At 37.2% G+C, this 24,982-nt stretch overlaps 1 protein-coding gene across 4 annotated transcripts in view; it reads right to left on the reverse strand.

Annotated features, from left to right (window-relative positions):
- The window catches only part of LOC102219839 (alsin-like), a 77,003-nt gene that overhangs the window by 17,013 nt on the left and 35,008 nt on the right, over positions 1-24,982 (reverse strand). For 2 of the 4 annotated variants that reach the window (XM_023337250.1, XM_023337247.1), the window contains exons 1-20: positions 16,795-17,112; positions 14,941-15,139; positions 14,192-14,352; positions 13,237-13,461; positions 11,842-12,032; positions 11,731-11,763; positions 10,429-10,629; positions 9,374-9,498; positions 9,011-9,249; positions 8,832-8,919; positions 8,403-8,590; positions 6,614-6,770; positions 5,726-5,822; positions 5,458-5,535; positions 4,073-4,297; positions 2,912-3,083; positions 2,632-2,827; positions 1,655-1,720; positions 1,306-1,465; positions 1,033-1,164 (exon numbers count right to left, since the gene is read on the reverse strand). In XM_023337250.1, coding sequence (XP_023193018.1) covers positions 1,033-1,164; positions 1,306-1,465; positions 1,655-1,720; positions 2,632-2,827; positions 2,912-3,083; positions 4,073-4,297; positions 5,458-5,535; positions 5,726-5,822; positions 6,614-6,770; positions 8,403-8,590; positions 8,832-8,919; positions 9,011-9,249; positions 9,374-9,498; positions 10,429-10,629; positions 11,731-11,763; positions 11,842-12,032; positions 13,237-13,461; positions 14,192-14,352; positions 14,941-14,963 — 2,757 coding nt within the window. In that variant the 5' untranslated portion in view covers positions 14,964-15,139; positions 16,795-17,112. Of the gene's footprint in view, positions 1-1,032; positions 1,165-1,305; positions 1,466-1,654; positions 1,721-2,631; positions 2,828-2,911; positions 3,084-4,072; positions 4,298-5,457; positions 5,536-5,725; positions 5,823-6,613; positions 6,771-8,402; positions 8,591-8,831; positions 8,920-9,010; positions 9,250-9,373; positions 9,499-10,428; positions 10,630-11,730; positions 11,764-11,841; positions 12,033-13,236; positions 13,462-14,191; positions 14,353-14,940; positions 15,140-16,794; positions 17,113-24,982 lie in introns of those variants that run through there. The other 2 variants (XM_023337248.1, XM_023337249.1) reach the window with 2 other exon arrangements.

Raw genomic sequence — 24,982 nt, forward strand, 5'->3', positions numbered from 1 at the left:
ACCAACAAGAATGCAACAAGTGGTTTCTAGTAAGTCAACAACAAAACACTTGTCTTTTCCAGCAGCCATTGTAAAGCTGTAAAATATACAGCTGTGGGAAAAATTAAGAGACCACTTTAAATGATCGGTTTCTCAGATTTTACTATTTATAGGTAAATGTTTGAATAAACTGAGCATTGTTCTTTTATTCTATGAACTACTGACATGTCTCTGAAATTCCAAGCAAAAACTTTGTATTTATTTGCAGAAAAAGAGAAATGGTCAAAATAATGAAAAAGATGCAGTGATTTCAGACCACAAATAATGCAAAGAAAACAACAATACCAATATTTTAACTCAGGAAAAGTTCAGAAATCAATACCATGAGGTTTTCAATGGGGTTCAGTGCATTGGGTTAATTTTTTCCAGCTGCATAATAATATTTTCATATTTTATTATTTATTTAAATAAATTATGTTTATACCATAAAATCAAAGTGATTTTCTAGCCTGTGAACTTATTTACGGGCAATGGCAATAAAGAGATTCTGTAAAACCAGCTGACTCCTAGAGTTCCGCTTGGAACTCCTGTTGCTAGGTAACAAGGCTGGGCTTGGCTGGGGTTGCTAGGTAACGGCAGAGTTCCTGTGGAATGTGGCTTAACATTTGAGAGGTTTTTGGAACGGCTCATTTTCCAAACACCAAAACAACATGTTGCTGGATGTTTGTTTCTGGAAGCAGTTGAAACCAAAATGGAAGTATAAAAATGTGCAAAATGTGAGATTTGCATAATAGGTTCAATTTAAACTGATATGAGAAACGCAACTTGTTTTTTATATGATGCAAAAAAAGTGACAAAGTTAATTCACATGTGAATTAACCTGCAGATAAACAGTCATGCTTACAGAAAATAGTAAAGTAGATGTTTACGCACAAAAAATATTGAGTGTTTTGGAAAAATCTCTTTAGCAGAACAAGTTTCCAAAGAGTTATATCTACTCCCAACAAAAGCAGACAAGGAAAAAGGAGGTCACTGATAAGGCGTTGTTCTCACAGTAGTTTTGCCAGAATGAGTTTTCCAGAACAGCTGTGTGGTTTCAGCCTCCTTCTTCTTCCTCAGGAGAGACAAAGAGAGAACTTCGTAGTGACTGCAGCCCTGATGCAGGGACTGATACTCCTCAGTGAGCTGGGGAGAGAAACAGGCTTTCAACACACCTTCCAGTAAATAAATCTGTAGTTACTGAATTATGGGGGAAAGCTGAAACATAAAACTGAAACAATAATAAAAATAAGTAGTAAAACTAAGTGAAATTAGCTTTGTGCTCACCACGTCATAGCATGTAGCCATTTTGAGCAGGACTCTGCTGTAATGGTGGAGCTGCTGCAGAGGCTGGTAGAACATTGAAACCAGATCAACCTCCTTGCTGACAGACTGGTCTGATCCACACAGCTGGGAGAGAACAGCCTGCTGGCCGCACAACCAGTCCCTGCAGGGAGAAACACAACAACTTCATGTTTTTACAGCATCAGCACATTAGTAGACAGACATTAGTCAAACATTTTTTAGCAAATTCTGGTTAAACAAAGAGAAGATTCAGAGTATTTTCAGCAAGGGAAGCAGGGGAAGTTGGACTCCTCCCATGAGAACAGTTAAAGTAAAAAAAAAAAAAGCCTACAGTGAGAGTTTATGAAGTGACTGGAATCCACCCATTACTTGAAAGTCGCCGACTGCAGAACAATACCTAAAGGCAAGCACAGAGACAGATTTCATGTTGATTAGCAAAACAGATGGAGGGAGCAGAGCAGAGTCAGGGACAAATTTTTTATCCATTTTTACAAATTAAAGGTATTTATTTTAACTGTAATTACTGGAACCTTGGCTAAAGATGTGTAAAATCTTACTGTGACCTATTGGTTGGGTCAGTTCTGTGGGCTAAACAAAACATGTTCATCATATTTTTTTGCACAAAACCATTCTTAGATAATAAATTTTAATTTGGTCAGTTTTGGCTCTTTTGAGCTCCTGGTTTAGGGGCGCTTGTCACTTTAAATCCAAATAAGCCACGCCCCCAAAATCAAAGTTTACACTCAGACGTGAAAATGACAGCAAACAGATGAGCAAATATATAATAGTACAGCTTTGAAAAACAGAAGTGGAGCCTCCTGTACAACCAACAGGAATGCAGCAAGTGGTTTCTGTATAGTAAGTCAACAATAAAGCTCTTGTCTTTTCCAGCAGCCATTGTACAGCTATTGCACAGTGCATATAGCGGTAAAACCAGCTGACCAAATGTGCTGGAGTTCCACTTAGGTTGCTAGGTAACTGAGCTGGGCTAGGCCGGGGTTGCTAGGTAACGGCATAGCGTTTGTCGAATCTGACTCAACATTTGGGAGGTTTTTGAATTGTCTCATTTTCCAGATTCCAAAAAACTACAAAATTATTGCCAAAAAAACTGGGTGGTGTTTTGAGTTTTGGTTGTTTTTAAAAGCAGTAACGACCAAATGATAAAAACCTGCAAAATGTGAATTTTGCATAATATATCCCCTTTACAACTTATTTTCTTTCTGTGTGATCAGCAACTGCATAAACACTAATTAAAAAAATAAAACTAGCAGCAAAGTCAGCATTTATTCATTGTAATAAAACCCTTACTTTTTATACGTCTCCAGGAAATGTTCAGAGTGTTTCAGAAGGGCAAAGGAAGTTACATCACGGCTCTGGGCGTTTTGCAGGAAGTAGCTAAGCGCCGTGGCGTGCCGGCCAATCAGCTTGCTCAGCTGAATAAAACTATCACAAAGTGCAAAGAAGAGGTGCGTGCATGGATCCCCTAAAGTCTGACACGCCGTCTCTGTGGGAAAGAAATCACATGAGATCCTCTGCTGTTCCTGGATTTAAGTTTGATCTCTGATTGAAGCAGCAAAGAGAATCTCACCCTTTTTACGCAGCGGAGCGATGATGACCCTGCGGACGTCGTTCATCCAGCAGGAGAACCGCCTCTCTCTGGAGGCCAGATCGTGGATGGCCGCGATGAAACCCATCACGTTGTGATCCATCAACGCCGCGCACAGCCGGCCGCCGCCGCTCACGCTGCTGATGTAACTCATCTGCACACAGACGGATGGAGGAATATGCAGACTAGAGATTAAACGATTAATTGTATCAACTGTGATTAATCGATTATTGAAATGATTGTCAACTAATTTAGTAATGTTATAAAAAAAATTAATTACAGACTAACAAATTTATTGATCTACAAAATAAATACCTGGATAAGAGAACAAACAATAGCAAAAAAAAAAATTTGTAATTGATTAATCATTAACTGAAGCAAAGACTCAAAAAGGGCAATTTGCTAAAACAACAACACACTCAGAGCTGTAATTCAGTCAAAACTGTACAGAAATATTTACATTTCGTATTTAAGTTAGAAAAAAATCTTTGTCTATAAATACGTCTAAGCAAAGATTCTTCAAGTAACAAAGTTTTAGCTTCAACTGGTTCAAATTCTGCCAATTACTAAAAACAGATCAGCCTCACACTGCCTTAACGTTAGCCCAGCAGAAAGTATTGCATTTTAGGCAATAAAATAATAATTTATTTGCATTTTTTTATGTATTTCTAATTTAGTATAAAAAGACTTAAGAGTTTAAATCACAAATCTGCAGATCGTACCATTTTTAAAATTCTGATTAATAAATTCATCGTCAAACTAATCAATAACTAAAATAATTGTTAGTTGCAGTCCTAATGCAGACATAACAGAAAGAAGGAAATACTTTTTGATATTCAATTGTTGTCACTATGAGTATTCAGTGAACAAACATTAAGCCAAAACAGATTGTTTACTGTAGATTTTAAAAAATTAGACCCAGATGTTTTTTTTACGCATGGCCCGATAAATTAAAAGACTAGACTTGAAACACAAACACTGAATATATGAGTTCTGTATTTAACACATTTAATTAGAAATGTTTCTGCCGTTTTCTCAGACATTTCTGACTTCTAAGTTCATTCCTCCTCCATACATTCAGTGGCCCGGTTGGAAAAACGCTCCACCCATAATAGCCTGGAGTTGTGCGTTGAATCCACGAACCTCGATGCAGAAAGGCAGCAGCGTAGGTCTGGCCGTGCAACTCTTCGCTTTGAGGGGAGAGCTCTGACAAGAGCTTCGGCTCTGCAGCTTCTCGCTCTGCGCCGACGGCGACTCGCTCTGCTGGCCGCAGTACAACAGGACCGGCTGGACGCAGTCGCCGTCCGCCAGGAGGAGGGAGTGGCTCTGACCGGCCGACAGATCCCAAACACGGAGGCCGTCTGACAGCTGCAGGAACCAACCAAGAAACCGAATGTGGATTTAAGAAAATCAAAAAAAATTGTGTTTTCCTTTGTTCAAGATGCACATTTTCACTCTCATTAACAGCATAAAACAAATTATAGCCATAGAAAAAACTCAATCAATTAAAGCTACAGTATTATGTTTGTTTTTCATATTTGTTAAAACTGTCACCATGTCATGACAGCTTGTTATGAAACAGATAATCTATGAATACATCGATCTCCTCTACCTCCTTCCTTAGCTGCTATTAATTTCTGCAGAAATGCAGCGATCCCGACCAGAAGCAACCAGTCACCAAACAGTCACCGGGCAGAAACTCAATATTTCAATGTTTTTCTGATAGCAGAGCACACCATGCCCAAATCTCAGAGTTTAAAGCGTAATCATTTACATCCTCCAAGGAATACACACAGATACAGCTGCTTAGGTAATACCAGCCACGCTATTTGTCTCCATTTTAAAAATATTAGTAAAACTTTTTACAGCAGTTACAGCAGAGTACATGAGGATGATTAGTGCTGCCAATCACACACGTGTACTGGCTGGTCAACATTCCAATAGTGGAGAAACAGCTTACCGTTACAGGAAAACTGTTTATCCGCCATTATCAGTGCCCATTACAACTAGGCTGATCCTTCACAACAACATGCTGCAGCTTTAATTCTGGATTCTTAAGGATTTATTTGGACCGTTCTTTAGTTTAAGGAGAATATGATCAAATGACAAAACACTTTTCTCTAATCCACACAAAATCAAAATTACACTCACAGTTTGCTAACAATTAAACACTCCAATTATATTTGGTTAAATGTCTCTGAGCAAGTTCAAGAAAAGATAAAAATGAAGAAATCTGATGAGTCCTTGCCAGGAAACCAACAATCTAGTAAAGTCTGACGAAACAAAGTGATCAAATATACAGTCTGAATTATGCTGGACGCCTACAACATGTGGTTTCTCTGCAGAGGTCAACTTCTCTTTATATTACTGGATATGTGTGTATTTGAGCCTCTATGGATCAGCTACATTAAACTAGAGCAGAAAAACAACTAACTAACTAACTAAATAATTAAAGCATAACACTGAAATGACTTTATAGAAAAGAATCAATTGAGATGAGTGTATAGAGAGGAACCAGATGACCAAACCTTTGTTAACTGAGGTACAGTGGCGGGGCCGTCGACACGACCGAGCTGTCCACACAGGTTGCTTCCCCATGAATAGACCTGCAACACACAAGAATTATTTCTTTCTACAAATCTATTTCTCAGGGCATAAATGTATTTTTCAAACAGCTCAAATTAATTTAACAAACCCAAAAAAACTAATCATTTTAAGCTCAAATTACACTTTGGATGAAAGACGGTGACGCAGAACGAGTTTGGCTGCAGACTGTTGTTTAAATCTGGTTGTTACCTGACACTGTGCAGTGAGCGCCAGCGAATGGTGGGACCCCGCAGCAACTTTGATCACTTCCTGCCCTGTGAGAGACTTGATGCACAAAGGCTGCAGCCTAAAAACACAGAGCGCACACAACCATAGCAGCCGTGAGAGAAAAACTTGGATATTTATGTAACTATAAGCAACAAGTGTGTTAAAGGGGATCTATGATGCAAAATTCACTTTTTGCACATTTTTGTAATTCCCTCTGGGTCTCAACTCGAGTTCAGGGATGTATATTTAAAATTTTATCATGATATTTTTAAGTATTATTGTGATAACGATAAAAATGATGATTAAAAACTATTAATCACTTCTCTAGGCACAGCATTCATAAATGCTGTCAGTAAACTGCACAGAGAGACATTTTTGAATATGATTTGATTAACAGTTTTAACTGATTTACTGAAATTTATTGTTACAACAATAAATCAAAATTTTTATTATGACTTACATTTTTTTAATAAATACAATACAATAAATGGCAACAACTGTTTCAAAAAAAGAAAAAAGAAAAAGCCTAGATCCTTAAAAAAATCCACCCAGTTGGGAAGAAGTTCATGTTTTTTGGTGTCTGGAAAATTAGCCTTTTCAAAAATCTTCATTTTGTTCAATCACAATCCATGGGCACTGTGACGTTACCTAGCAACCCCAGCTAAGCCCAGCCCGTTACCTAGCAACCTAAATGGAACTCAAGCAAATTTGGTCAGTTGATTCTGACAGGAGCTCAAAACAGGCAGAACAGAGCAGACTGAAATCTTAGTTTTTGTACAAGAAATGTACTGAACCTGTTCTGTAAAACTCATAAACCTGTTTAAGGAAGCGTAATAGGAATAGGTCACCTTTAAAGTCCATAAAACAAACCTGGCCAGCTGGTCTCCGTGTCCCAGTTGTCCTTCAGACCCGCGTCCCCAACTCCAGACTTCTGTCTCCAGGGACGGCAGCCCGTCTCCCGAATCGTCTGATCCTGCACCAGCACACAGCGACCCAGAGGCACCCTGGTGGCGTCTCCGTGGCGACCCTGCATGAAAAAAATAAATTAAAAAAACACAGACATGAGCTCAAAACAGAGATAAAACCAAATGTGTTTAGGATCTATAATGCTGTGGGCCGGCTTTTGCTCCAGAACCCCTTCATGGTTCCTTCTTGATTTACCAGAACAATTTCAGTAAAATTCTGGGGGAATCTAGTAGAAGAAGAAATGGTTCATGACTGGGTTTTCAGTTATAATGATAAAAATAGCAAAACGTGCAAATCTTCTGTGAAAAAAATCTTTCCTGAACAATAAACCATCATTTAATGCTGCAACTAACGATTCTTTCTAATATTAATCTACCAATTATTCAGACAATTTGTCAGAGAAACAAAAGGTACTTTCTGAGTTTTTCCATTTAACCAGTTAAGCTTTTTTCATACAAAATTAGAAATACTTTAAAAGATATGAATAAACTAATAAGTTAATTCTTGTATTAAATAAGAAAATTACCATTTATTTCCTAAAATGGAAAACATGGCAATCCTTTAGTGAACGGTTGATCATTTGTAGCAAAGGATGCATCTGCAACTTAAATCAATACGGACTAGATTGTTGAGTATTAACTGATTAATAATTGGTTAGAAAAAAATGCTTAATAGATGTTTTTTTAGCAATTTAAATCAGATGAAGCTAAAACTGCCACTTGAAGAGTTTTGGGTAGAACATATTTGGGTTTTTTATCATTTCAAATGTAAAATGTAAAAACTGTGTTTTTTGTATAGTTGTGGGTTAATATCTCCTCTGTGTTGTTCAGCAAATTAAATTTTTTGAGTCTGCATACTCTAGTTAGTGATTAATCAATTTCTATACTAGAGTATGTCAGTAATTAATTAGTCAATTAATGGTTTCAGCCCTACACTCATTCACAAAACACATTAACCAGAAGGCTTTGAAGAGTTTGTGTTATTTGTGGTTAAGTTGTAAATCTTCAGACGTCTCATCAGCTGACAGGAAGTTCACAGAAACACAAACTGATAAATTATTGAACCGATCAACAAGTGAGGCTGTTGGCTGACTTTCATTTTTATGATCCTGAAACTTCTGAAAACCCAGAAAACGGGAAGTTGATCTGCCAGACCTGCTTATTTTTTTAAAACCAAATGATCCTCCCCGTTTGCCAGCTGATTTATGAACTGAAGACACTAAAACTGGAACTGAATTCATTTGGTCAAATGTGAAGCTGTATGTTGTTCTCTTTAACCTAAAATTGTAAGGAGTGGAAACATTTGTTCTCAACTGTAAGCTGATCAGGTTGAAAATCTCCTACTGGGGTAAAATTTCTCGAGAGAGAATGAATAAAACCAGTTTGTTGACACACTGTGAAATACGGAAATGGGAGAGCAGAACTAGATAGAAATCATAATTATGTCCCATCAAAGATCAAAGTTCTACCAAATCCAAATAGAGCTTAATTACCCAACTAATTAACATTTTCTACTTTACTTTTACATTTCTCAAACAAAAATATAGAAAGTTTTAGTTGTTAATTGAAGCACCGGCTTCCTGGCTCAACGTTGAAGGCTTTAGGTATTAATACCTTCATCTAAATTATTCACAAAAGAAAATAAGCGAATTTCAAAGTAAACAGTCCGTCCGTTCACACCCGTCCGATCGTACCGTGGGTGGGGGTTCCAGGAAGTGAGCGTCTGCCGCTCGCCGCCGCCGCCGCCGCCGCCGCCGCGTTCCCCTTCTGGTGTGCATTTGTGAGGCTGCAGCTGAGCGGCGCCTGCCTCTCCCTCTCCACACAAAGACGAACTTCTTCCAGACACACCGGCGAAGACGAGAGCGGTGCAGACGCCACGCCGCTGCAGAACGGAAGGTCAAAGGTCAGATATTTTTCTCTTTAGGGAATCACACAGACTGACCAGTCTTGATTAAATGTTATTAATTGGGTTAATAAACAAAGCTGGGAAACAATAAAATGCTCTGCAACAACTAAAGTTATTAATCCGCTTTGGTCATAGAACCTGGTTTTGTGCAGATGAAGTATTAAATATTCTCAGACTGATGACAGAAAGTAATTGGTTAAGCTGAAGCTCATCTTACTTGTTTGTCTGCATCTTGAAAATCGAATCGTCTTTGTAACTTGAAGTCAATAAATCTGAAGATGGAGTTGAAGAAATGCAGCTGTCCTCTGGATGAAAGGTTAAAAGAGAGAAGAGGAAGCATTACAGGAAAGAAAGCAAGATCCAAAGCAGAGTAAGAAAAAGAAATCCAAACCGAACCTGATCCGGTCTGGCTGCTCACTGAGTCAGTGTCGCCCGTCGCCGTGGCGTTTTGTGACTCCGACTGAACAGAAAGTTTATCAAGTAAATTTAGGAGCTCCAGGTCGTCAGAAAACGCGGAGTCCTTGTTGGCGGCCCAGTCCGACGCCGGATTAGCTTTAGGGCTGCCGTCAGCCTGCAACATGCACTCCGTTCTGTTTTCCTCAGCCTCCAGCCTGCTGCATGCTGGGAAATTCTTCCTGAAGGTTCAGAGCACAAAATGGAGACATAAGGAAAAATATCTCAACAGTCAGAAACCACTTCTTCTTTTTTTTCTTTAAGATGGAAGATGGAGGACATGCAGAGTATTTAAAGACACAGTACTGTTTAGGATTAGATCTGCTGTCATCAGAGAATGAAGATAAACTGGCTGAGGAGCCGCGGCTGCTGCCAGATGACTTTCCAGCCGGATGGAGCCGCGGCCTGGGAACCCGTCTCCGGGAAGAAGTCTGGAATGCACATCAAAGAGGAGAAACAGACAAAAGATAAGAACTATGAAAGCACTTTTCACATCCTCACACAAATTATCCACTACGTTCAGGCTTTGACTAGGCCTCTCCAGAACATTCACCTATATGTCTCTTTGAAGATTTTAATTTTTGGAAAAATCTGAATTTCTTTTTTTTTTTTTAACACCAACACACTCAGTAAGGTGAATGGTTGAATACAACTGCAGGTTGTACAGTTGTCTGCAGTTTAAAGGGTCAGTATTATGTAATTTCAAGGCATATAGTTCCATTTTACAGCACAATAAATTAACTATGTTACCTTAAGTTGACATAAAAATGCTGTACATATAAAATATGACTTAAAAAGATATTTGACTTAGTAATTTATCGCCTCTGTCTCTTTAAAAAACATCTGCTCTTTCTGAAACTCTGCCTTCAGGAAGTCATCACAACATGGCCCCTCTATTAACCCTTTAATGTCTGTACTAGCATTTCACTCAGAAGTAGCTCCTGTAATGAGATCAGCTGGTGCTCAGCTCCACCAGGTGTTTGCCAATTGCTACCGTCTAGTCTGAAGGAGCTGAGTGGGGGAGGAGCTACATCTTGAAGGCGGGGCTAGGTCCACCCAGGCATTCTGCCTTCTGAGTGGTTGCCATGGAGATTAAAGGAATTGTCAAACATGCTTGAAAGACTCAAAGCAACACTGCAGGTTTGTTTTTGATGAGGTCATGACATCACAACATGATGTAAAGCTAAACAAAAAAGTTGATTTTAGTTGATAATACTGCCCCTTTAATCAAATCACAATCATAATAAAACCAAAATATCTCAGACGTTTCATACTTATATTAGTTCACTGCCCATTATTGTTGCGAAGCAAAGGAACTGCTGCTATCTTTAACTTGCAGCAAATAAAAATGGCATCTCTACCTCACTTCTTGTGACTTCAGAGAGCTCCACCCCGAGCGGGCAGTAGACCGCATCGTCGGTTGTAACCAGTTCCTCCCTGTCTGCCAACGGGCACTGAGGTGATCGACCCCGCTCCCTGATTTTCGGGGTACTCTGAGCGATAAAGTCCTGAGCAGGTAAACTGCGGACAAGTGCCAGGCTGTGGTAGGCACCACATGCCACCTACAAGAGATGAAACAAAAACATTAACGGTATTTTTACACCTGGTGGTCCAGTAGACTTGGTTTGATTGGGGACCAAAGTTGCAACATTTGCTACATCTTCAGCTGGTCTGTTTTGGTTTCACACTGCATTGTCAAATGATCCAAACTAATTGAAAAACCTGTTCCCCTCCTCGCCTGTGGTGGCGCTGCAGCAAGAACCACTGAAGGAAATGACAGGAATTCTCTGAAGAAGACACAGAGTGCAACTTGCTTCTTCACATAATGTAAACAAATATGGAGCAGCGTCAGATTTGAGAGGTTGTAGGATTTATCTTTTGTGCTTGGTTAAAACCAGGAGCCATTTTTTCCACTAGACTCACAGGTTTGTTTAGGTTGTATTTACCCAGAATGCATTGTGCTATAGTTCTGTTCCTGCTTTTAGAGGGATTTCCGGATCAAGCCGCATGTCAACCGAACTGAGTCCCAGGCTTTTAAGTGAACTAGATTTTCCTTTTTTAGGTCGGGCCTGGTTTGGTCCGCCTTAACAGAACTCTGGTTTGATTGCCTAGAAAGTTTGGTTGCTTTGGGGAGGAGTGAATCCACAATCAAACTCTGACATGGACTAAAAACAAACTCTAGTCTGCCTAAAAACCTAATGGTTCGAATGTATATATGCAAGTGAATCAGAAATTGCTTCAAAAACAGCAAGTGGACTATAGCTCAAGGCATTCTGGGTAAATTCAACCAAAACCAACATGTTTGTCTAGCACTAGCAGGAGAAATGACTCATTGCATTTTAACAAAGAAAAAAGTGAAGTCCTACAACCGCTTAAATCTAATGCCACTTAATTTTTGTTTAAATTTTGTGAATAAGTAAGACGTGCTCAGTGTCTTCCTCAGAGGTTTTCATGTTGCTTCCTTCAGTGGTTCTTGCTGCAGCGCCACCACAGGCTAGGAGGTGTAGTGTGAAACCAAACTGTACCAGCTGAAAACATAACAAATGTTGCAGCTTTGGTTCCCAATCGAATCGATTCTACTGGACTATCTGGTCTAAAAACACCCTCAGAGACAGAAAAGCATTTTATATATATCGCACAAAAACAACAAACATGTTTCTGACCTGAATCACATGTCTGCCTGCCAGATGTTCAACCTTCACAAACGGATAACAATGAGAATCTGATTTATAAAATCAAACATAAGAGGAACTGACATTCAGCCTTGAGGATACCTTCTGAGGTTTCCACACAGGGAAGGTGTTGGTGACCAGGCCGAGCTGGCAGCCGCTCCCCCAGGCCCACAGCTCGTTTTGGGCCGACAGAGCCAGGCTGTGCTCCCGTCCACAGGCGAGGCTCACGACCCGAACAACCGCGGGAGGAACGACCTCACTGTCCACCACGGTGACAGGACACGGCTCAGGAACTGTCACAGGGAAGCATTCACTTTATTATTACCTCAATAAACAGAAATATAACAATTAAATTCAACTTTTTAACGTCAACTCCTGTCATGAAATCAAAGTGTTTTGAATATTTTGAGGAGCAGCTTTACACAATGTGTGGATTTTTATAGTTTGTTATTTTTTTCCATGTTTTTATAGCAATATTTAATGATGACCCGACCACCTGGAACTCAAAGTTTAATGACATATCCAGGGTCTATGAGTGGTTTAAGTGAGCAAATCATTTTTGGCCGAATTTATCATCCACTCCAAGCATCCAGCATGCTGAGGTGAGTGAATCTTCATCAGTGCAGACGGAGCTACTGCACAGCATACAAACAGAATAAATTATGCGAGGCAAAAAGCCGTTTAATTAAATATTTCCGAGACGCATGGCACCACTTTTTAGCACATGTAAATAACTATGTTATCTCCAGTTGTTATTAAAAATGCTGCTTATATCTAAGCTTGTCGTAATAAGCTATTTATTGCGTTATAAATTAAAATGAACCAAATAATTTCCATTTTGATAATTCATATTTTTTTGAAGGATCATTTTGTTTGTTTTTGCTTTTTATTTATTGTTTTTTGTAGTTGCACTTTATTTGGATATTGTGCAGTTTTAGATACAAAATTAAACTTTTTAGTCTTTGAGAGAGCAATCTTGAATTATTATCAAAATGTTACTTGAAAATTGTCTCAAAACAACATTATCTTTTATTGCAATAGTTTATGGAACAATTTATCATCCAGTAAGAGGAGCTACTCTGACAAGTCTACGTAGATCAAACATTACTTAAAAGACATTTTACTTTGTAAATTGAAGCCTCTGTCTCTTTAAGAAGCTCCTGCTCTTTCAAGCACTCCGCCTTCAGCATGTCATCGCAGCAATGCCTTTCCATTATGCTGTTTGCAACTGTTCTCAGGAGCTTTGGACTGAGAGGTTTTGCAGTTTCACCAGGTGTTTGCTAATTGCTGCTGCTGCTAGTCTAGAGGAGCTGAGGAAGCTCGACTGAGGCTCCAAAGGGGAGTTTTGGAGAGTGTTGCCACAGCAGATTGAGGGATTCCTCATGGATGAAAGAATAACATTATATAAATATAAAAACCATTGATTTTACATTATGCTGCCCCTTTAAAGCACACATTTTTCCCAAAAACCGATCTGACATGATAAAATAAACAAACCTGTAGTATTTATGACAGAGGCTCTGTCCGTCTGCCCACACTGTCCTGCAGTGTTCTCCCCCCACATGTAAACGCCGCCCTGCTCGCTTATCGCGCCGCAGTGGAAGCCCCCAGCGGCCACATGGACCACCATCCTCCCAAGCAGCGAGGCCTCCAGCACCGGAGCCGACACCGGGACGCTTATCCCCCTCCAGAAAAGCTCCCCGAACGAGAACACCAGACCCCCTGGAAAAAACACCAATCAAGTCACTGAAGAACAGAAGAGCAAGTGATTCAACACAAGGTACAATTCATACGACCTGCTTTTACAGCTGAAATGATTAATCGAATTAATCGAGATTAATTGTGACTAATCGTGATTAATCGATTACTGGCATAATTTTCAACTAAAAATTATTCCAGTCATCTGAAAACAATCCAAAAAATAATCAATCCCGATCAGCTTTACACTATATTGACGTATTTTTGAATAATATTAATTTTAAAAGCAACTAACAATTATTTTAGAAATCAATTATGTTGATGATTAATCGCAATTAATCGTCAACATGTAGTTAATTAATCATTGACAATTATTAACCACATAAGCCTTTTTATACAATATTAGAAATACATTAATGATGCAAATCTCTCAATTTCTTTGTTAAATAAGAGAATAAACATTTTATTGCTTAAAATGCAATAACTTTTAGTCCTTTAGTCAATTTGAATTTAGATAAATTGTTTTTCATTTTCTGAAAATGTAATAATCGATTTGTCACAATCGTTTCAACCCTAAATACAAATAACTTAATTTCATTATATCAGCAAAAAAGATCATGGAAAGTTTCTATTTATTCAGGCCAGTGTCTCACCGTTCTCAAGTGTCCAAAAGGCTTGTTAGAAATCATAAACAAGATCTTGGCAGCACTCCAAGATGAGTCCCTAAGTAGTAAAGTTTACATTAAAAACGCACCCTGTGCCAGGAGAATGCCGTGGTTTTCTCCCAGGGAGACGTGCATCACAGGCCTGGACAGCAGCACCGTCTCTGGGCAGAGCTGCTGGGTTCCTCCCCCTGAAGGCCAGACATGGAGGAGGCCTCTGTCTGGAGGCTGGAGGCCTCTCTCATCCGCAGGGCTGCCGGCACAGAAACAACAAACTCTGGCATTTAACTGAGCACAAGTGCAAATTAGAGCAAATGATTACTAAATAGAAAACAGACGAAAAGAAAGAGAAAGCTATCAGAAAGTGAGATTGAAGAGATAAAAGAGTTAGCATACCATCTCATTCATCCCTAAAGTTAAAAAGGCTTATATGGGATCTGCACGCCCAGACATGCTAACACACTTGAAAGAGAAAATGAATTTAAAACTCAAACGGTCGCAATACGTCTGAGTCATAGTAAACATGAAACACAATCCTGTAAAGGGGAAATTTATAAATTAGGTTTTTTCTAATGGATTTCAGTCATTTTAAGGTCTTAATTTTAGATAGATGAGTTTAACACGTTTTAAGAACCCTGTTAATTACACAATCTTTTTCACATTACCATTCACAAATATAGAAGCAAAAGGCTTGCTTTTGCTGTGAACTGACATTAATACACAAACCTAATTAAAAGTAACTCTATAAGACTAAAACTAAAGCCTAACATCTGAATTTTAAAAATTGTGATTTTGTTTTGAACCTGTTTCTAGTGGAAACAGATCATCATGATTTGCTCACCTTTCTTCTGGTTTCTCCATCATTTCATGCTCTCAGAGCTCCAGCACAGTCAAGGCCTCTTTATGAACATTTTTACTCAAAACTCATCTGTTGTCTCCTTTGATTATTTTCAGCTGACATAAAGAACGGAGCCTCCTCTGTCCTGAGGTGATGCCTCTTCTGCTCATTTGGATCCAGGTTCTCGTTTGTTGAACTTCTGCTGAACAGATAAGACAGATTAAGACACTGTCAAACAAAATCATTCATAAGTTTTGAACTTTAATACATCTTGCTTACAGAGCCACCACCAATAAATCAAATTTTATTAGGATTCGATGTTCTACTAGATCAAAATAACCAAAAATCTGGAAAAAAAACAACAACAAACAAAAAGATTCATATTCAGCACCTCGCAAAAGACGCACAAGTCTTTTGGGGTTATTGTCAACCACCTTAGAACATCTGAATGCTAAAATATTTACCCACAATTCTTAACAACAAAGCTAAAGCTACACCTAATTGAATGGACATTGTGTGTGAACACCAAATCCCTCGTCTTTTGTAACTTCCAACAAGCTTTCTAAAGTTTGTCCACCTTCCCTGACACCAATAAAGTCAACTATCCCCACAGCATTATGTTGCCATCACCATGTTTAATTATTCAGGAGGTTTTCTAAACTCTCCATCTTCCCTTGGACAAAGTTTCTAGTTCGAAATGTTATTTTTTTTTGGTCGGGTACCTTAAAAAGATTAAATTAACGTAGAGAATATATGATTTTTTTATTTAATTATTTTAGTCATTTATAAATATACCCAACATGTATTTAGCATCTAAATGGCAGCAATGTACCAAAAAGTTGCTTCCTAACTGAAATTAAACAAACAGAAGAAGACCACCTTCCCACAACTATTTCACGTGTCAGAATTTCAACATGGCAGCGCCCATAAACATTGTTTGCAGTACTTCTTACAAACGTAATTTTCAGTTTCACTTTCCATAAGCAACCATTTTTAATTAGAGCTGCAGGCTCTGCATGTAGCATTGATTTTACTTTATTTTCCCTTATGGGTGTATCTCGTAAAATAAACATGCTTCCAAAAACATTTTACTATTTTGATGTGAAGAACGGCCATATTGAAACACAAAACATATTCAGGATAGTCACAGTTGTTCCCGATTTCCTGGTGGGAAATTTGACTCGCAAGTGATTTTTCCAGGTGACTGGGATGTCAGAATGTCCCAGTTCTGAGTACAACTGGAACGCAGCATGATGTCGCCATGTTGCATTCAAAATGGTGAAACTTTCCTGTACCTACTAGCCCCCTAAAAAGTCATTGTATTGTTTGTTTTGATACTGATGTTGACTGAAGGCGAGTGTGTTTACCTTTTTTTAAGTGCAAAGGTAAAGAGGACTAAATTACATACCAAATCTATCATTTTTTATGATTATTTTAACAAAATCCAAATCCAAAACATTAAAATCCGTCCTTGCAATATCTTGTAAATAGTTGCTGAATTCAGAATAGTCTTGTTTAGTCTTTATCCTTTCAAACTCTGCAGAGTTAGAGTGAAGGGAACAGATTTATGATCGTCCTCTCTCCTATCTTCATGCAGCATGCTCTGTAAACACACCACTGATTTATTATAACAGCTCGATTTGTTTATTGTTAAAGTCATTAACACTCTGAACTTGCTGACGGACATGCGTATTACAGTTTGACACCAGAAATAAACCTTTTCTCTGTCTATCCACCTTCTTTGTATTCGCACAGCTAATTCAATAGAAAGTAAACGATTTCTTTCAATATATTCGGCAGCCGAATATATTGTCGGCTAGCGCAGCTACCGAAGCTAAACAGGCTAATTAAACTTACCAGCGACTCCATCAAACTCGGCTGGAAGTGAAGAAGCTGTTTGCCGCGGCGCCTTTCGGTATGTCCGGATAATCTAGTGTGACTGCCACCGCTGATACGACGAGCTAATGAATTGCAGTGATTAAATCACTGCAGGAGTTCAGAAAGCAGAAGTTGACTTGATGTTGTTGGGAGGGACGATAAACTGTGATAAACTGTGCGATGGAATCCGCGCAGGGACAAACATCGCGGTGACGACACACCTGTAACTGGCGTTCATGAGACGAGAAGGACCTCGCTGCAGCAAACAGAAAGGGGCGGGACGGACCCTGTCAGTCACATACCTTATATGGAAATGGGATCATTACACTCCGGAATTGAAGGGGGCGCTACTTCCTATATTATCAGCGGTCTTCCGTTTTTATTTTCTTTTGAAATCTGTGATACATCTTCACTTTTAGGAAGGGTTTTCACTCTCAGCATGTACTTGAACTTCTCTCTTACACCATATTTTTCCATTTTCTTCAGGATGTAGAGCTAATTAGGTGACATAAACAATACATTTATACATAATAAATGATATCTATATATCTCCATCAATTATAGGAGGAACAAAAGAAATAAGACATGAAAAACAACATGATCAACTATAATAAAAATACCATTTACAATGTATACATAAGAAATTTAATTGAGCAAAAGAAAAATAACAAACAAATTAATTAAGTTCACAGACGAATAACCAGAGTTGTTAAACAGATACAAGCAATAATTCACTTTTTTTTTTTTTTTACTGTGCTATTTTTTAATGAGCTACCTTGTACCATTCGATCTCTGGATTGTATAGACACTTTTAGGAAACTACTTAAGACCCACTTTTTTAAACTTGCTTTTTAGCTTAATACTGTGTTTTATTGTTTTGTATGTTGCTTTTAATTATTTTATTCTTTTTTTTACACTTTGTGCAGCACTTTGTGACCCTGGTCTGTGAAAAGCGCTATAGAAATAAAGTTTACTTACTTACTTACTATTGTAACACAATGTTACACTATCTTATTCTGAGACTTTTTGTTGGTAGAGTCTTGTATATAGGAAAAAATATGGTTAAACTATTTAGTCTTCCAAGGTGGAAATTTTTCTTCAACTCTGAAACGATAAAATAAAACTCATTCATAGAATCACAATATCAACAATTTGTGCATTGAGTAAAACACTTAGCATGCTATAGGTAAATATTATCATTTAGTTTGGCTAAGGATAATTATTGCACTGTCAATAAATGACTTTTAATAGATGTTCTATAGTTACCAGAGGAACACAATAACGCCTTCATGAGCTCAAACTATTACCTGTTATTTTACCTGCCATTGAAAGTATTCTTAAAAGATTGTCTTTTTGTCTGCAGCTCATGTGACCAAACCAGCTGAAAAGATGAAAAGTTAAAACACTCAACAGTTAAAACTTGAGATGAGCCAAAAATGTTAAGTTTTAACATTTTAACTCAACAACCTCTACCTATCCCCAAGATCACTGGGTGTTTTAAAAAGGTAGAGTCTCTGAAAACATTTCTTAAAAATATAGCCAGTGTTTTCAGCAAAACTGAGCTGACTGTCCAGGAATGACCCGAGGTATTTAAAATCAGCCACAGTTTCAACAGGTTGGTCATCAAGTGAAACTGGAATTACTTTCAGGTCTTGTTTATGTCAATTAATTAGCTCTACTTCCTAAAGGAAATGAAAATGTATGGTGTTTTGTGAGGGACTTTATCATTTACGATTCCAGTAATGCCAGAATTAATAATAAATTATAAAGACTTTGTGGTATTCTGATTTAGTGATGTAATTATATTGGTTGTGTTACCACCCCCATGCCACTAGGGGCAGTATCAGGCCCGAAAAGATGCAACTAAGGAGCAGATTTAGAAGTACAACTACAGAATTTAAGAACTGTGAGCTGCGCTGAAGTAAATAAAAGAGAGAAGTTCAAGTACATGCTGAGAGTGAAAATCCTTCCTAAAAGTGAAGATGTATCACAGATTTCAAAAGAAAATAAAAACGGGAGACCGCGGATAATATAGGAAATAGCGCCCCCTTCACATCCGGAGTTCAATGGTCCTATTTCCATATAAGGTATGTGACTGACAGTGGTCCGTCCCGCCCCTTTCTCTTTGCTGCAGCGAGGTCCTTCTCGCGAGGTGAGATGTGAGGATGAGACTGTGACAGAAAAGCGATGGTGTACGAAAGAGGTCCCACTCCGATGCCTTTATTACTGTCGTCAGTTGTAGAGATATTCTATACTACGAAAGAGGGCATACTCTGATTCAATTTCAAGAGCTGTGACATTCTTAATTGGATCAGGCTAAAATAGAAAGTTAAAATTAAAATTACAATAGAAAGTTTTGAATTTGTTTTCTGCCTTATTTTTAAAGCTTAATTTACACAATTTTGATTTACAAATAAATAATAAAAAATAAATAAATAAACGACTTATGGCTATTATTATTATTATTTAACCTCAAAACATATCCTTTAATTTAAAGGACATGTTTAATTTAAAGAATATGTTTTGTTTAATAAACAAAACGTTACTATTTTACATCTTACTGTGTTCTGATAAACTGTTTAGAAACTCTTATTATGCTGTATTATTTATAGTGTTTCACTAAGATTTATTCCTGAAAGTCTGATAAAACATTTTTGTTATATTTTAGATATTTTTTATGGCTTATAATAAATAAATTAACATTTCAGCTCTAATTTTTAACAACAAAATGAATACTTTATCCTGGAAATTGAACCACAAATATAAATTTTCCATACCAATAGTAGATTTTTGAACATTTAATTAATTTTTGTAAATTGTATCATGTATAAGAATACCAATAAATTAGATAATTATCCATTAGAGTTATTTATTTGCTTTTCACAATCGACTAGTAATGCATGTATCTGAACAGCAGAGGTCTCATTCATTTGAGCTGCAAAGCACCCAGATAGGACACAACACATTTTTGACAATAAACAGGAGGAAATACTTGTATATACTTGTCATTCAATGCTAAACTATAAAGATTTGATCCAATCAATGGGTAATCAAAACTAAATGAATAAGAGTTAAGGCATTTTTATAATTTTTCATCAAAATGACTGGTGGTTGGAAAAATAAAACAAACTATAGAAGTGGAAGTATTTCATGCTCATTGCTTTTTTCAGGTTCAATGTTAAGCTAGGATATATTAGATAATGGTAAAATGACAAGATTTATGGAAGCAACAGTTTCTGCTTAAATAGAACAAACATAATTGGCGATATTTAAACTAAATATTTTTCAAAATGAAGACAAATGAGGCTAATATGTTTAAAAAGTTTAATCTACTGTGGAACGTAAAGAAATGACTTCCACAGAGAGGCACTGGGAAAAGATGTGATGGTTGGAGGCATGAATCAGATGGTGATTCTCTGATGTAATGCTCCTACAAATTGTTCTGTGGAAATACGCATTTGTCATAAAAATCTGGTCTGTCAACAAGTAATAAATCATAATATCATCAGTGATTTTTCATGACGACTGAGGTTAGTCTTGTAGACTGTAGGTTTATTATGAGTATACTTTGATAAAGATACTTTTGGTTTCTTTTATTTTTCAAAAATGACACACATTTTGTATTTTTACTGATATTAGGACTAATCTACAATTTTAAGACTGGGCTTTGGCCCACTGGCCCCCAGGAGGTTAGTAAACATACCAAAATTAGAAAAACAAAACACGTACAAACACATTTCAATGCATTCTTATCTTATAAAAACATGTTATCACCTGTCAAGTCCAAACAGGACTTTTAACGTGAAGTTCCCAGAGCTCCTGAGATAAAAAACGTTTCCTTTTCTCAAATAACACATACTTACAATATGTTGAGATAAATAAACAATAAATTGTATGTTCTACTTAAAACCAAATATAGTGTAAATTACTTAAAGCCCTTAACTCCATTATATTTGGCTTAAAAAAAAAAGACCAATCTGTTGAATACATTTATGGTTAATGGTAACAATTGCACACGGTCGTAATTGCTTATCAATAGAGTTGATTGGGATCCTTGAGACATTTTGTTTAAATTTGCCCAATCTGGTATTTCTGACTAAACAATTTAGAACAGATAAAGTATTGGTGGCATGGCCGCCATCTTGGATGATGTCACACGCCCCAAGTGCATTTATTTGTACTGAGGAAGCTGCATGTGCAACAGGGTTTTGTTTTAACAATATTATAGATGTTTGTTAAAATGTATTTATTTTTTTAATTTATTTTGTTTAGTCAACAAGCTTCTCCAGACATTTATTGGTGTTTTACGTTCTGTTACGTTGCTGTTGGCAGTTGGTGGTTACCGTAGCAACCGGTAACTGACAGCTCCTCCCCCGTTTTTTCTGTTGCAGTTTGTAACTGAGGGGCAGAAGCTGCTGGGCTGATGTTAACCACCGGCTTGATTTCCTCTTTTGTTAGAATAAATACAGAGAACCTGAATGTGTCTGTCGTGAAGCCGACCTGCTGGACCTGAGACGAACACAGACGGGTTACATCTGGTGCCGTGACCTCGTGATTACTGAAGATCAGCTTTGAGCTAATCTGACGTCCAAACGGTTGAAGTCAGCTGAAATACTGTGTTTTACGCACTTTAACAAGGGAAAGCCTATGGCATAATAAATGCTTAAATGAGTTCTTTTTTTTAATATTATTGAAGAAACAAGTTAATCTCTCCTCCTTCCACACACGATGGTTGTCTCTTCTTTTGTTTTTCCCCATTCTTTTTCTATTTACCCATGTTCGTGATTTGCTCTTATTTGCAATTTTAGTGTTTTCTACATAAAAGCATCCAGCAGGTTTTGGCTCAGAGTTTTACAACAACTCTTAAAACAGAGAGAGGGGAAAAAAATGAGCAACGGCTGGTATTTCAGACAAGGAACATTTAATATTTTTCTTGTGTTGGATCCAAACATTAAACATTAAAAGAGCTCAGCTGCTGGCAGTAGCTACTGATAGGATCTTATTTCATTTCTTTTTTCCCAGGTCATTTGATATTCAATGTCAACGTAAATGCTTTCAATTACGGTGGGTGTGGTCATCTCAAATTTTAACATTGTCTTTGTGTGTAAACTAAAAATTGAGAGCTGATCAGATTTTTACAAACCAATTAGATCAGTAGATTCTAAAACTAAAGTGTTTTGAACCTTTGAAACTGAGGGCTGTGTGAGAAATTTAGGGCCTGAAATTATGTAGTCATTAATAGCATTGGTTACCATTTATCTAAAATCTGACATAAGGTGCAAGACCAGTGCACCTCATCATCCCAAGAGTGCTTTATAACCATTTAAGGTTATTTAATAATAATGCCTCTAAAGGGTTAGGACTTTTTAAACTGGACTTGGCTCCAGTTTCACTCACTTTTGTCAACACCTGACCGTTATCAAGGGATTTTATTAATAAGTTGAATCATCGAGGCTTAGTAAACATTCTCCACGCTTGGTAAAAATTCCTGTAATACCAAGGAAAATACAGTTTGAGACTTATAAGAAATTATTTTAGCACCAACAACCTCTGTACAGATAAATAACATTGATTAATGAATTGTAAGTTGGTTATTTGTTAACTTCTTACAATCTTATGGCTATCATGTACAGTCAGTTATCTATAGGCTAATTGGCTAAGGGCTAATAGCTACCATGAAAGCTATTACAGAAGTTTTGGAACCTGGTAATGACATCTCAGGAAACAGCTGTTTTTGCTCAATGATATTAGCAATACAAACTAATAACAATGCATTTCTCTTAACTTGAAGGTAAAATACAATATATATATATAGAGCACTGTGTGTTCCTCTTGTTTAAAGAAATACAAACCATCAAAGGTCCTTATAGTACATAGTTTATATTGGCTACTGCCGCAAAATTTTAAATGCAAAAAGCTGTTTTTATGTCCTAGATCTGGTAGTTTTAGTATATTTCCCACCGGTAACTCATAAAATCCGACTTCTGAGTACAAAGAGAATGAACTACTCTTTGTACTAGTTCTAAATTACCATAACGTATGGTAAGTTAGCTATACGCCAGTGCTGAACCAGCTAATAGCTAACATGTTTATTCTATGTTAATTTAGCTATTAGCTAATTTAGCTAAAAGTAATAGATAACATATTTCATGTATCATAACTAAGCTAATGGCTTTCATTTGTAATGATATATTATACAAAACTTCATAGAACAACAAAGGTAAATCTTGTCAACAGTGCTTGTGTTTTTACATTTTACATTATTAGTGTCACAACACTTTTTTGTCAAATTGTTTGCATTTTATACATTTTTAGTGTCTATTTTTGTTATTGCTGTTGTTTATTATGATGTGTGCTGCTGCCTTTCTTGACTATGTCATCCATGTTAAAGAAATCTTGATCTCAATGGGTTTTAATCTGGCTAAATAAAGGTTTAATTTAATTTAATATGATAAACTAAGTAAAGTGATGCATCTTGTAAGTGATGTGTTTATTTTTATCAAAGACATGACTTACAGATGCTGTTCATTTGCCCATTTGAACCACTCTTTAAAACTTTTCAAAACAGTTTTAAAGGATTACAATAAAGCCTCTCATTCTCGAAAACAAAATATCTGGAGCATGCCAAACTTAAAATGTTTGCACGTATAGTAACTTGGCATCTGAAGAAAACCAACAACAAAAACCCAAATTCGACAGAACCCTCAAAAGCACACACACTTGTAACCTCATGTCGTGACCTGAGCAGCCTGTATTTCTCCTACCAAGCTCTCGTAAAATATTACTGCTGCTGGAAACAACACAACCCAGGTTTACAAGGCTGCAGAGGCTGCGTGTGTGCATGTGTGGGTGGGTAAACCCATGCAGGGTTACAGCCAGGCCACAGAGACGCAGCAAGAGTGGCTTACTGACCACAGCGTCCTGCGCTCACACGAACGTTCGTCTCTTCATTCATTCATGCTTTTTGAATGAATGATGCCTGATATCTTACTTTGTGCAAATATTCTGTTCCAAGAATTATTACAGTGGCTTTACCGTGGTAAAGCTGTTCTGATTCTTTGTGAAAATAGTTTCGGTAACAGTTTAATATTTTAGCAAATAAGCTTCGTGTTTTAACATAGTAAATGTCTGTTAAATTTCTCTGACGCCAAATACTGAGAAAACAAAATGGAGATGTACTGAACTGTGACTCAGAGAGTAAAGGGAGGGGTTTTCTTTTAACTATCTGGCATCATACTTGTGCGTGTGCATTTTTGTGTGTGAATATGTGTGCAAAGGCAGTATATTTAAAGAACATTGAAAACACATGTCTGGAGCTTGATAAAGAATATTTTAGGCACTGGGTAATTTGGCATGATCGTACTCAGCAGAAAACACGCAAAAAGCTGCCTTTCATGGAGGAGCTTTAGGAGAATAGCATGTATTAATAAAAATATGAATATCAGAGACTTATTTGAGATAAAGTAGTTTAATTCAAATGGCTTTAAGAAGCAAATGAACATGTAGGAAATCTATAGATAAGTGGGTTTGTGCGCTGTGGCTCATGCTCTTGGGTTAGTAAATGTTTGTATGTTTTAAGGATGAGTGGTTTACTGGCTCTTCAATAAACCAAACAAACATCTGCTCTAAATATTTAATTAAGTTAATAGCATATAGAATAAATTAAATTAGTGCATCTCAGTGTTTCAGGTTCTTGGAACTGACTAAATGACTTCCTGGTGGAAAACTGGGGCTGTTTCACCTGTCATGGGGTTTAAGGTGGAGTTTATTCCTCAGAACAATAGTACGGTAAGTGAAAAACAATTACAAAATGTAAATAAATTGGTTGGCATTTGTGAAAATTGCTATTAAATCCAAAAGTCTAGCCCTCTTGTGCTTCATTTAATGTTCCCTCTTACTTTTATTGGCAAGGAACATAAAAAAGCTAATCACCTCAAAGGTTTTCTGTTGGATTTAAGCCTGGATTGTATATATTAACAAATGAATATTGACTTTTTGTTTGGTGAACTGTTCTGCTGTAATTTGGCAATGTGCTTTGGAATGCATATTATTCCACAAAAGAAAACACTTTCTAATTTTACACCAGTAAAATAGCCAAAATCGTGAGTTTTAGATGCATGAAGCTGGGATTGCAGAACCAACATAAATGAATAACAACTTCCAGCAT

This window comes from Xiphophorus maculatus, chromosome 7 (genome assembly GCF_002775205.1).
Source record: "Xiphophorus maculatus strain JP 163 A chromosome 7, X_maculatus-5.0-male, whole genome shotgun sequence".
Lineage (NCBI taxonomy): Eukaryota > Metazoa > Chordata > Actinopteri > Cyprinodontiformes > Poeciliidae > Xiphophorus > Xiphophorus maculatus.